The sequence below is a fragment of the Cebus imitator genome, unplaced genomic scaffold, assembly GCF_001604975.1.
Source record: "Cebus imitator isolate Cc_AM_T3 unplaced genomic scaffold, Cebus_imitator-1.0 Scaffold38, whole genome shotgun sequence".
Classification (NCBI taxonomy): Eukaryota; Metazoa; Chordata; class Mammalia; order Primates; family Cebidae; genus Cebus; species Cebus imitator.
In genome coordinates, this window is record NW_016107353.1 from 5,569,969 (window position 1) to 5,583,430 (window position 13,462).

Genomic DNA, 13,462 nt, shown 5'->3' on the forward strand with positions numbered 1-13,462 from the left:
CCTGGGAAAGCTGCAGCTTCAGGGCTTAGCTTTTTCCCCCTTTTTGTGTCCCTAATGTACCTAGTCCCGTGTCATGCTCATAGCAAGTGATGAAGAGATATCAATTGCATTGAACAAATATGACTATATGTGAATGAGGAAGAGTGTCTCCTTAGGATCTGCTGGTTACAAGAGGAAGGACCCATTTCTGGGGTGGACTTCCAAGTATTCAATGGTTCTAGAGCTAAGGAAACGTGGTATTGTGCAGGGACAAGAGCCTGTGCAATATGCAGTCTGGAATCAGACCTCTGTGGCTCTCCCACTTTGTAACTGTGCGGTCTTAAGTAAATCCCTTAACCTCTCCAAATCTTGGACTAAGAAAATGGAAAACTCTTATGAAAATGAGAAGCCTAAAGGGGAAAATGTTCCAGAGCCTGGCATCTGGTGGGCGGTTCCCAAGTTCCATTTGTTCAATCATCTGTTCATTCGGAACATACTTACAGGGTATCTGTTGTGGGCCAGGTCTGTGCTCTGTTCTGTGGGTATGGTAGTGAACAAGACAGGCCACCTGGTAGCTTCTGTCCTCTTCCTTTGCTTCCTTGCTGGAGGATGGTAGTTCTGCAGCAGGTATTTAATAGTAGGGATACCCTAAGTCCAAGTTGTTGAGGGGATGGATGGTGGTAGTGGGAGGGGAGCCACAAGAAGTCTGGGGAAGACTCAGGGGTGTACGGATCCTGTACAGAGAAACGTGCTCCCCTGCCCAAATTTCCCTGCATCCCAGCCTGGTGTGAAGCCAGGAGCCCAGTCAAGCAGTGACAGAGGCAAGACTCATCTAACTTCTCTGTCCCACATTGGAGCTCACCGGGGCCCTATTGTTGCTTTTAGTGAGAAAAGACGCCTTTCTCACTGCTAGGCAATACAGTGCCTCCAGGGTTCTAGGTTTGCCGTTCATAAAGAAGAGGAGGATTGTTTAAAGTTAGTAAAAAGTTCTGGTGCACTCCCCAGGCCTGCAGTCCACTGTGTTGTTAAAAACAACACACTAATTCTGGGTAGGCCTCAGCACTGCGTCTTCTCTCCGCCTGACTCCTTATGGCGTTATCTTTGCATTTTTCTCACCCTTGGGATCACTTTTTGCATTACTCCACTCCACTCTCTGGGAAGGGGAAGGGTGTGTGTGTGTACGTGTGTGTGGTGTGGATGGGGGACACACAAACACTGTGAACTGAGAGGCTGCTAAGTAGGGACTAAAAATCTGCCCAATTATGATCTCTTTGAAGCAGTAAGCACACACTATGTTTACCGACATGCACTCGTTTACATGCTTTGATTTACAAGTCCCAGGCCCCATTGTCTCGTGTGTGTTGGGTGTTCATACTAGACTGGAGGCACTCTGAGGGCAGGGGCTGCACCTCATCCTTCAGAAGGCTCTACTCTTAGTGTTGGGTACAAGGTTGAAGACCCAGAACTCTCCTGGCTCCATTATCATGGAAACAGTGAACAGTGGTTTGCTTCCATGCTCATTGAGATTTTGGATGGATTCTTGAGTTATTCTCATCTATTTCTCTTGCCAGAGAGCAGAAGTGTGACCCACACACTTTAGAGTACCGGAACGTATGACAGAAAGATGAAAGTACAGGGACAGAGAGGAGGCACGACCTTGGGTTAAGAGACCCTTAAGGGCTAGGAGTCCTGAGATCGGTTCCCTACCTCTCAGCCTTACTGCGGAATTGTGATGTTTCTGCGGCCTCTGGACTATGTCAACCCAGCTACTGTTCTCCCCTAGGCAAGGCCCCTCTTCTTGTCTTACTTGCACTGGACCTTAAAGCACACACTATCTGGTATCTTTCCCTTTAATTACCTTTGCTCCTTTAACTGAAAATGGAAAAAAAAAAAAAAAAAAGCGACTGTAAAACCCCTTCTCAATGTGTGGTGAAACATTCCTTTTTCAGAAATCTTCTGATTTTCACTACACTAGAAGGAACAACGAACATATCTTCCTCATTTACTATGTTATCCCCCGCACACACCACACAGTGCCAGGCCGTGCTTAATACATGTGTTTTGTACAAACACATGAATGCACTTTGCACACACGAATGTACAAACACACAAAGAACATGTCTTAATGGAGGCAGAGGAGGCTCTCACTCTTCTGAGACCTCGCTTCACTCCTGGGAAGGGGTCCTAACCCGTAGAGTGTACGAGGTGCTTCCAGTAGGAGGAAAGCTGTATTCTGGGGTCTTGTGGCTAGGGGGCAGTGTTCACCTGCTGGTATAAGCCGGAGCATCTCGGGGTGTGTGTGTGTGTGTGTGTGTGTGCACGCGTGTGTGTGCACGCGTGTGTGTGCGCGCGTGTGTGTGCGCATGTGTGTGTGTGTGTGTGTGTGTGTGTTATGGTGATGATGATGACTGGTACATTAATAAACTCTGGCTCCAGAGAATTCTAAATTCCCTCAGAACAACTTAGCTCATCTTTCCGTGGGTCCCCTTCTTATAAATGTGCCCCTGAAATGTTATTCTGCATATACGCTGCTGAACAATCAGGTTTATTTGAAGGTTTAAGTATTTTTTTTATTTCAGTAAACTTTATTTATATATAACAACAGTACAAATTGTGTCCTCAGCTTGCAAAATAGGAGTGTTTCATATTTACAATAGGTACACAATAATATATTAGAATAACAAAAAACCCCATTTTATTGGAACATTTTAAATACTTAATTTTCTTACAGTTTTTATTCCACAGCACCTGTAAAAACAACAAAACCAGACAACCATCATTGTATTTTCTTAAAAATATATATAATACAGATTCCAGTGTGTCAAGAGGCGTGGGTTTGAGTGGGAGAAGTTGTGGGAAAAGACAGGTGGGCCCCGGCCCCTAGTCTCACAGTATAGAGAGCTTGTCCCTCTTCCCTTACACACGCAAAAACATCTGCTCTGTTTGGGGGCACCATTTCCATTCTGCCTGCCGCCCTCCAAGCCAAGACCAAGGCCAAGTAAGTCAAAGTGAGGACTTTGAAATGCAGAAGACGTTTCTCTTGCCTTGAGGCCAGGGCAGGAGGGAGCAGGCTGCGCTGCAGCAGAAAGAAGACAGCTCAGGCTGAAGGCAGAACTCCTCAGTGAGAATGAGACGTGGGTGTCCATGAGAGGCTGAGGGATCTCCGTTTTGCTTATTGGGCAGACGCCCTATCTGATGAGCAGTGGCCGTGGTCATGTCTCAGGACTTTGCTTAGGACTAGTTAAAAAATACCAAGAGTGAGACTTTATCCTTCATTCCTGGGGATCACTGAGCTCCAGATACTAAGACATCACACTTCAGGGAGACTATGGAAGAGACACTGAGTTATGGAAAGCATGCTACCGTTTTTCTCAAAGCATGTTCCTGAGACAGGGCGTTGGAAGGCCCTGAAGTTCATCTCCGTAGTTCCCCGTGGGATCTGCTCCCACAGCCCTGTGTCTACGAAGCCACTTTGCATTTTCTCACCCATCCAGCCTCCTGAGTCTCAATTATTTTCTGTCTGTGCCCAGGCCCCAGGAGTCTCATGCAAGACACAATGTGGCTGGGAAAAAACAGCCTCCCCCAGAGCAGCTGCTCGCTCAGCATCTAGCAGCAGCAGGTTAATGGGGGCAGGTGTGGTGACCGGGATGCAGCTGGAGATTTATCAGCCACAGGCTTTCAAACATTTTCTATTTGTTCTGCCCAGGCCATTTTTTTTTGTCCAACACACCCATCCATTGTTTCTGTTTCATGCTCAGCAGGGCCAGGGGTCTTGACTGCTATTTCCTGTCCTCATTTGGTGGAATTGAAGGAAGGTCAGGAGCTCAAGCAGCAGGTGAAGTGCCGCCAGAAGAGATGGTGGCAGTAGAAACAAGAGCAGCTCTCCTCGCTGGGAGAATGGCCCCAGAATAAGGTAAGGCAGCTGGGTTGGTCTGCTTTCTCCCTTTGCTGGACTCCTTTTCCTACAAATCTGGTACCCTGTGCCCTTAGGGGAGAAGAACTGTTGCCTGCTAGGTTGATGGCAGGAACCAGCTTCCTGAAGAATATAAATTCACTGGAAGAAAGACCTTGGTCTTCTTCTGTGCTGTTTTCCCGTCTCTAGAGCAGTGCCTGGCAGAGAGTGGCTACTCAAGAAGGTTCCCCGATGAACGAATGCAGGAAACAGTTCCCCCCTCCAGTGAGATTAACAGCTGATTCGTGCTTTTCATGACCGAACTCTGTAAAGAGGGGAGCTCTCCACCCATGAGCAATCCAAATGGTTTAGAGAGCCGGGCTGTGAGGGAGGTAGGATGGCAAGCACAGAAGCACCTGACCCCATGCAGAGGACGGGAGACAGCAGCAGGGGTCTGCCGGAGGGAGTGCTCTCCTTCTTGCCCATTAGCATCCTCTGTCTGGCCCAGCACCCTTCTGGGGTCCTTTTCCTTTTCCAGAGCATTGCGCAGATCAATGAAACAAAGCAAAGCTAGATAGACTTTGGAGAGAGACTTGCCTCTCTGCCTCCTCCAGGATGAATGGCTTCTTATGGAGAGGAGCTGTGGCTTTAACACTTCATCCTTACCCAAGGTCAAAATATCCGCAAATTGGATAACAGGGAAAAGAAAGGCCAACCAACTTTCTCTTTTTATCATTCCAAAGGGTGTGGACTCCACTGGCTCTTGGTGGCCCAAAGCCAAGAGATGTGGAAGAGGAACAGGTGGGCAGCTGGAAAGGGGATGGGGCCTTACAACCTTTCCCCCTCGTGGCATGGCTTGAGTCCAACTTTTTCCCTTTTTATAGTTCCTTCCTTAAGGATGCACTGGGCCACTTCCTTTGCCAGCCCAAGTTCCTCAACTCTCTCATGGAATCCTGAGACATGTGGCCAAACCACTCACAGCCAATTCCGGCTCTTCCCTCTCCACCCTCCAACTGGCCACTGCACCATTATTCTCCACGCTCTCCACAAACCTTCAAGGAAACGCCCCAGGGCAGTGAATGGTCACCTAAAGTAACTGCTAGGAGATGCCAGGTAAATGCATCGAGTTAAGGGCTGGTGGAGATGCTGCTCAGGTGTCCGACTGCCTTTGACTTCTTGGTGGAGCAAAGTCTGGATGCCAGTCTGAGCAGCAGTGTGGCCAGAAAAATCTTCACTCAAGCAGAGCTCCGAAGTGAGACGGGGTGGGCTGGACTTTGTTATGGGTAGCGTAGAGTCTCCTGCTCACACACTTCTTGGCCGTATCTCCTCTCCTTTCATCTCCATAAATTATGGGCTCTGCGCGGATAAGCTTTGGGTGCTATGAAGAGCAAACACTTTGGCTTAATGCGGAAGGCCAGTCATTAGCATTTCCTTCAGGCTATTAATAGGGCCCAAGAAACTTTAACAGAAGTGGATTATCAAAAGAAAGTGGCCTTGGCATGGCTGGTTGTGAATTACAATGAAAACAGCAAGTTTCCTGAGTATTTTGTTGAATGCTTTTCCCATTTGTCAGCTGCATTCAGGCAAGAAACTGGAGCTGAGGGGACCAGGCAACGTCTGCTGTGTGGTTAGACAGTGATCCAAAGCTACACGCCAAGGATGGAAGCCAGCCCTCTGTGCTCCCCTCCCCCAGCCCTCTCCTGGGAATCACATGTGGTCAGCAGGAAATTGGAACCACTTGGAGGTAAAGCAGGGCACAAAGACGCTGGAGCCCAGAGTTAATAATTGAGAAAATGATCCTGGTCCAGTCTCTCTTGAAGGAGCTGATCCAGCTTCCCAGCATCATCGCCTAGGATTGGATTCCTGACCCTTTGAAAGGTGAGGAAGGGCAGCTTGTTCCTCTTCTGTCTTCCCCCATCCCATCCCTTTGCTTCCACTTATCCTCCTACCCTCTGACTCCAGTGCCGCTTGCAGAGAAGTTGGAGCTGGCAGCTTGGATCCAAGCTAACGTGGGAGGCCCGGACACTCTGATGGCCATCCTGGCCACCAAGGTCCTGACACCAACAGAGCGCTTTTCCTCTCGATGACTTCTACTGGCTTCTATGGGGACTCTGGACCTGGGCATGGAGCTTTGGTCTCTTTGTTTGGAAACTACACTCAGAAGAATTGGTCATCCATAGTTTTAGGTGTCATCAGAAGAGACAGAGAAGGAAAGGAGTCCAGTGAGAAGTCATCCACTTGTCCTTCACACCCACAAGTCCATGAGAGGCAGAAAGAGAGGCAGAAAGTAGTAACGTGGGCATCCTACAGTCATTTCTACTGAGGAAGTGCTGCAGGCCCAGATAGTCAGGAGCTTCCATATACGAGCGAAGGGTTGTCTCCCCTCTCCAGGCACGAGAGAATGAAGGAAAGAAAGCATAATAATAAATACTGCAGCTTCTATAACTTATGCTCTTCAAGTATTGCTTGCTGTAAACAGTGTTTGATTTTTTTTTTTTTGATTGCCAGTAACCACTGGATGATTGGAGTGAACTCCAAAATCAAATACCCACATTCCCAAATCAGCTTCCAAATGGAACCTCATGGAGGCCTGGCCCACACACCTCCAAGTCCTTTCCCCAGGGTGCCTGGTTTATGACAGGGATTGATACAAGGCAGGGCTGCCCATCCTCTGCAGGGAAGCCAGGTGTCTGATCTGGGAGAGCCCCACCTCACCCCATTGCTCATAGTAACTTTAGGGAAATTGGAAGGAAATGTGTCAAAGACCAGCTCCTCATTTGTTGAGGTTTAGGATTAAATAAAACAAAACAAAAACAGTAGCAAAAAGCATTGGTACTATCTAGGTACGCATTTCCTCTCAAAAGATGAGAATATGCAGGTGTGTGGCAGGTAAAGCTCCATTTCCAGTCAGCCAGGGTGAGCTGCTTGATGGCTTTGCAATCTGTGCAAAGTTCTGGAAGGTTCCATGCTCCTCTGGCTTCCGGGATAATTCCAGGTTTTACTGGCCTGTTTTTGCGAAGTGTTTGGTGCATACTTGTGCTCATTCTTCTGGTCCTCCTCTTCCTCTTTTTTTTTTTTAATATAAATTTTAAGGAAAAGGAGGCAGTCATATTCCCTCCAATTTCTTTCAGCATCTCTTTGCTTTTTCTGGCATTTGGGAATCGTCATTATATGAAGAAGGAGGAATGCGGGAAAAGAAGGAAGGGAGACAGAAATCAGAATTAAACAAAGTTGGACGGGATTAACAGGGCGGCTTTTTGTTTTATTTCTGGTTTTTTTTTCCCCTTTTTCTTAAAAAAAATTAAATAAAGTTCTCATTATTTCCCCAATATACATCAAATGAGTTTTCATGCAAAGCAGCAGTCACAGAGGCAGAACTGTCCCCAGCTCATGCCTCTCGGCTTGAAGAACCACCTTCTCTTGGCTCCAGGTTCTCCGGAGTTCTCACTGTGGATGGATGACGCCCACTGTCTCTCCAGGCTGGAACTGGCTGTGACGAAACTTGGCTGGCGTAGGGAGAGGGGCTCTCCCCTCTCCCCGGGATGGGGTCTCAGGGGACAGCAATCTCTGGGGCCTGATCCCCATCACTTGTCCTTCCATCTGAGACTCCCAGTGACAGCTTGGATGGGTCCCTCTTCCCAGGAACGTGAGGCTTCTCCTCTCAGCTCTCAATGGACATGGCGTTAATGAGCTGCTCCACCTTATAAGCCAGTCGCTGTCTCCGTGCCTGCTCATCCTGCTCTAGGGCCCCAATGAGCTGAGGAGCAAAAACAAAGGCAGGAAGACTTCAGGACACCGTTTTCCGGAGCCCTTCCCCCTTCCCCCTCTGTCCACCTTTCCATTCTGCCTTCATGCACATAACCATAAATTATTTAAATGATTAATTGAATGAATACATGCACAAACATCTATATATCCATATGTATCTATGTATGGCGTTTAAAATGTTACCTGTCATAGGAAGTGCTATGCAAGTGCTAGTTATTGCTACTATGATGACTACTTTCAGGTTCAATGCTAAAGAAGCCTGTGAGTTTTCCAAAGCTGTCCTATCCAACCTCTGTTCGTGTTAGGGTCCACCTGTCTATCTGAAATGTAACTGACAGGATCTGCCGAGTGCAAACAGTAGTTTGATTCATTAAGAAAGAATGAAATTAATTATACAATACGTTGAACTGAAAAACAAATTATTAAAAGTGTTATTTATTGTGTTAACAATGAGTGAAAGACAATGAAGCGTACAAAGCCCTCAGTGAATCAGGAGTGGAGTTGCCTTTTAAAGGAATGATAATGATTTTTGAGCTCATGGGCTTCTGACTCCCTAAATGTGTTTTCTAAATTACTGTCTATTGTGATTGAAGGACTGAGTCAGGCTTCCTGCTCTTTGCCTGTCGGTTTCTGTCGCATCTGGGACCCTGACTTACCTCCTCGCTGTACTTGCTGACGTAGGAGTAGATCTCATTGAGGGCACTCAGCATGTTGAACTCCACGGCGTGCAGGCGGGACTGCTCCGCGAGGTAGGCATTCATGTCCTGGTCGCTGATGGCTGGGAGCTTGGCGATGTCTGCATAGTATCTGCCAGAGACGGGACAGGCGCCTTGATGGCGGTCTCAGCAAAACTTTACCTATAGCTACCCCAGGTCCAGGTCCTTCAAGGGCACTGATGTCCCCCGTTGCCCCTACCTCTCTATTTCTCTTCTGATGTGGCTTCCTCTGGCCTTTTGCTTCAAGCTGAGGTTGAAGCTAAAGGCCAGAGTTTCTTCAGTAGATTCCATCTAGCTGAGAGCTCATGGTCGTGGTGCCCAACCGAGTGGTTAAAAGCTCAGACTCTGACTAGGCTCTTTGTGTTCAAATCCCAGTTCTGCTGCCTGTTAGCTGTGTGACACTAGGCAAGCTATTTAGCCTCTCTGTACCTCAGTTTCCTCATCTGTAAAATGGGAATAATAATAATACTGCCTTCACAACTCTACTGTACATTTTAATGAGATGATACACACAAAATATTTATCAGAGTGCCAGGTGCTTAGCACAGGCTCAATGAGTGGTAACTAGGATGATAATCATCTTATTTCCATGGGCACAAAGCCACCCTTCCTCCCGCAGCAGGGTGCATGGGCAAGGAGGGGAAGCGGGAGGTCCTGAAGAGATGACAGGCACCGTCTGGGTCCTTGCTCAGTGATGGCTTACAGAGCGGGAAGGGGCAGGGAGACGGGGCACTGTCCTGTCCTGAGGGTGCTACTGACCTCTCCACCCAGCTCTTGTAGCTGGGGATGTCCTTGGCATAGAGCAGCTTGTTGGAGGGGGAGTCCTTGCCCAGCCGGTGCTCTGACGTTGAACAAGAGTCCATGAAGGTCTGGGCCACCACAGAGAGACAGGCATCGGTGATGCTGCCCTTGTGGATGTCAAACACGAACTGGGGGTTCTTGATCACGTTCACCCAGAAGCGCAGAGGGAGGCTGCGGGGAAAGGCAGAGCAGACTCGAGAACGGATGCGGGCCGCGCCGCTTCCGCTGCCCACTGATATTCTTCCCCCCAAAATGTCAAATCATCTGCACGAAGGGGCAAATGAGTAAAACGGGCGAAAATGGGTCCAGCCAGAGCTAATTTAGCCTAAGCTGTTACTGACGGCGAGCAATGGAGAGGTACCGCTGCACCTTAATGGGGGCACCGACCCTGGTCTCTAACAACTGAGGGCTGGGCCTGGGTGCGTGCTGTTCCCTCCCGGGAGACTTTTCTAAAGCCCTCTGTGCCCCCAGGCAAGCCCAAGTACAGAGGACACTACATTTTCTCAGGGCTTCAAACAAAGCCACCAGGCTCCTGGAGTCCCTTCACAGTGCCCATGGCCATTGTCCGGAAGAAGGCAGCGAGCAGCCCCAGGCTCAGCCTCAAAGCGGGCACAAAGGGCCCCACCTGCGCTCCCCGCCCAGCCCGGCTGCCCAAGCTACTTCCCAGGGTTGGCCTGGCCTTGCTGGGCAGAGGAATGGGCTCCCCTGGGGGAAGTTCTTTCACGACTCTCCCCAAGGCGTTCTTGTATCTGGGCAGGGGCAGAGGGAGAAGTGGAGGCCATTGTTGGCATCCTGGGAATGACTCACTGTAGCTCAGCGATTTTCCCACCCCAAGAGGAACCTATCAGTAGTTAGGAGACTTCCTTCTGCAACTTGGGAATTTATAACCAGAGGAGAATGAGTTTTCTCAGCTCCTTAAGCCTAAAGCAGATAAGCCCCTTTACTCTCCTTCAAAATCAGAACAGCTGCTGTTTTTACTTCCTTTTCCAGCTTTGCCTTCTCTTCCAGCTGCCTTCTGGGCTTTAACTCTTCTGACTCCTCTGTGGAATGCCGCAGGCTTGTCCTCTAGCCTGAGATGATGTTCTCAGCTCCCCACTGTATTCTTCTCTCCCCTTCTTCATCTTCTCTTGACTGTCATGGGCCCCAAACTTTCCCAAATGTCTCAGTAGTGCCAGGTCTTGGGAAAGATCTGCTTTACTCAGCCTCAAGTCCTTCCATGATGATTTCTGCCTGTCCTCCAAACCCAACAGGATCCCTCACTTTCCTTTAGCCTGGGAGGAGCTGCGGCGGCTGAGAGCTGACTCATCTCTCCTGCCCTCCCCTTCTTCTGGTAGCCTTGGGGAGTTTCTGGTGATCTTTCCCTGGATATTTGCTGTTGAGGTCTGGATAAGGAAACCCTCTCCCCACCACGATGCCAGGGTAGTACATTTCTATGGCTTCGGTCTGACCAGCACATAGAAGGCACAGAGATGGGGATAACCCCGGACTTGCTCTTGATTTTCCCTGAATTGCCCTCTCCCAGCACTAGGCTGGAGCTGCTCCAAAGCGAAGGGGGCAGGCATGCGCTGCCCAGGGAATGCAGATGGAAGGCCTGTCCTGGCAAAGTGCGCTGTGGGCTCTTAACCCCAGGGCTACCCCCAGCCTGTCCATCTCACTCCGCTGTGATCAAAGCTGCAGACTAAGGAGGGCTCAGCGACCACAAGACCCGGGAGGAGGAAGGAATAGATGGGGCTGGGGTTGGCTTTTTCCGAAGTGTTTTGTTGGTTGCTAGGACTTTTGATTCCCAAATAACAGCCTGGGCCCATCTGTGTCGGCTCTGTTTTCTGAGGAGACTGCTGACTCCAGACAGCTGCATGGGCTGCCTGCCCAACCCAAATGCCTGGACCTTCCCTCTCTGTGCTCTGTCCCAGAGGAAGCCTTTTGATGCCAGCTCTTGGCTGGGTCCTGTCTGACCTGAAAGCCAGTCCTTAGCTTGGGTCCAGGTTTAAAACCCAGGAGGAGAAAGTCTCGTGCCAGGGGCCTGAGGGCTCCTCCCAATGCTGGTCTGGTGGTGGAGGTGACTTTAAGGAGGAGAACATGCCCACAGGACATTCTCCCTGCTGCTTCCTGAAAGCCATGGCGCCAGGATAATCACTTGGCGTTAAGAGATCAAGTTTGCAATGAAATCCTCCCGGTCAGTGGGCTCAAGTCTACAGCAGGTGGGATCTCCCTCTCCAGTGCTGACCAGCTTCACCGGTGGTCTCAGTTTAATTCAGGACTTCCCAATCTAATGCAGTGCCCTAGAACTGCCCCACTCAGAATGCCTCACGATGGCTGGCTGCGAAGCTCTGCTGCAGACTTCAAATGCAGCTTTTTGCGTGGGTTCCCCCAGCTTCCTTCTCCTGAGAACCAGAGATCTCAGGGTCGGGGGAGGAGGCCCTTCCTGGGGGACTGGTCACAACCTGGAAGGCCAGAACTCAAGGGTGCATCCTGGTGCTGGGCCTCAAGCCAGGCAGGCTCCACTTGGCACAGGCAGCTGGGGACCACGTGGGCTCTGCAGAGCATATGTGCACTATTTGTTCCAGGAGCCTCAGATCACCCAGCCCCAGCCGAGAATAGGCTACCCTCCCACCCTCCCATCTCCTGATCCCCCGCTGGTCCCCATCCCTCGCAGCTCCAGGCCTCTCCAGGCTGCACCTCCCGCTGAGCTCCCCTAGGATGTACCAGTTGCTTTTCCAGGTGTGCCGCACATCTGTGTCATGGATGCTGTGCCTGTCTGCCTGCTCATCCAGGAAATCAAACATGTACTTGATGGCCAGGGGGAGAGCGCTGCCCCGGTGCACAGTGCTGAACAAGGTCTCAAATAAGTCATCCACGAACTTCTGCAGGGTGCCCTGGAGGAGGGGCGGGGGAGAGTGAGACGGAGGGGGTGATGGGAGATAGCATATGGGCATACCAGATGATGCCTTGGACCCATCCTGCCTTGGAAAGTTGTCTGGGACACGAGGCTGTGCAGGCACTGTTGTGGGGTGGGGAAGGGTACTGTTGGTTAGCTGGGGAGGTGGAAGAAACTGGATGGGCTGTGTGTGGATCCTGGGGAAGAATGTCTCCTCCAACCTGCAGCCACATTCCACATTTATGCTTGTGTCCATGCCAGGTGGGTGTAGGCACAGGGTCTTTGATAGGAAAACAGGAAGTGCCCTCAGTCCAGGCTTCCCGTGGGTGAATGAGGGGGCACAGCCTTCAAGCCAGTCTGGAAAGGGTGTCCAAGGAACAAGCTGGTGGACTGGGTGCCTCCTGGCAGGAGCACAGCAGGACCAGGAGAGTTTGATAGGAAGGTATGATGAGGCTTAGGATATTAGTGGCCTGGGACAAGTGGCATCTGTAGTGTGGAATGTGGGCGAAGTGTCTACACTCAAGAACCCTCCAGGCAGAGTGCTGAACCACAGGGCTTTGGAGGGTCTCTGGGGCAGGAATAAGACTGGGCCTGGGTCCCACGGTTTACAGGCTCGTGGCACACCTCTGAAGGTCAGTGGAACCTCTAGCCTTTTCTGTTATCTCTTTCTTGGTCTCTTATTGGAATGCTGAGCATATTGGCAAAGCTAGGATGGAGACATGGGGTCTGGTGGAATACTTAGGGGTCACTCTGGGAGCAAGCATGAGAGATCTAAGTTGGATGCCACTGTATTACATCTTCAGTGGCATTGTTGGAGGGTCAGTGGGGGAGAGTATTTTAAATCTTACCCTGCCTAGAAAATAGAGGCTGTTTGATTGTCATACTTACAGGCTTATTTTGGTATCTGCTAGGAAGGCTAGAAGACGTAGCCTCGCTTCCATCAACACTCTGGGGTAGCCGGGGTGGGATGGGATGAGATGGGAAGGGGAAGCCTCCCCTTGGGTTACCGGCAGAGCCAGGCCTTTGTGCTTTCCCTCCCATGGTGGCCAGAAAGGGGATAGAAAGTCAATAATAGTGGAGGCCAGCCTATCTGTCCAACTAATATCAGCAAGCAATCCCAGTGTCTTCCTAAAGCTGAAGGGGTCCAGAGGGAGAGAGTTGCTCCTCTGAAATGAAACAGTAGTCTCTAGAAGTACGCAGAAAGCTATGATGTTCGCTATTTTTGCCAAAGGGTAGAGAACGGCAGTGGCCTGATCTTTCAGAAGCCCTGCCCAGGGACCTGGGCTATGTTGTTGCTGCCGTTAGTGGAGATCAGGTCTTGATATGTTGCCCAGGCTGCTCCCATACTCTTGGGCTCAAGCCTTCCTTCTGCCTTGGCTTCCCAAAGCGCTGGGATGATAGGGATGAGCCACCATGCCCGGCTGTACCTGG

At 50.2% G+C, this 13,462-nt stretch overlaps 1 protein-coding gene across 1 annotated transcript in view; it reads right to left on the reverse strand.

Annotated features, from left to right (window-relative positions):
• Nucleotides 1–2,554: 2,554 nt before the first annotated feature.
• Nucleotides 2,555–13,462, reverse strand: part of PLXNA2 (plexin A2) — a 222,479-nt gene continuing 211,571 nt past the window's right edge. The window contains exons 29-32 of the mRNA XM_017525546.2: nucleotides 11,860–12,029; nucleotides 9,115–9,327; nucleotides 8,296–8,446; nucleotides 2,555–7,628 (exon numbers count right to left, since the gene is read on the reverse strand). Coding sequence (XP_017381035.1) covers nucleotides 7,533–7,628; nucleotides 8,296–8,446; nucleotides 9,115–9,327; nucleotides 11,860–12,029 — 630 coding nt within the window. The 3' untranslated portion in view covers nucleotides 2,555–7,532. The remainder of the gene's footprint in view (nucleotides 7,629–8,295; nucleotides 8,447–9,114; nucleotides 9,328–11,859; nucleotides 12,030–13,462) is intronic.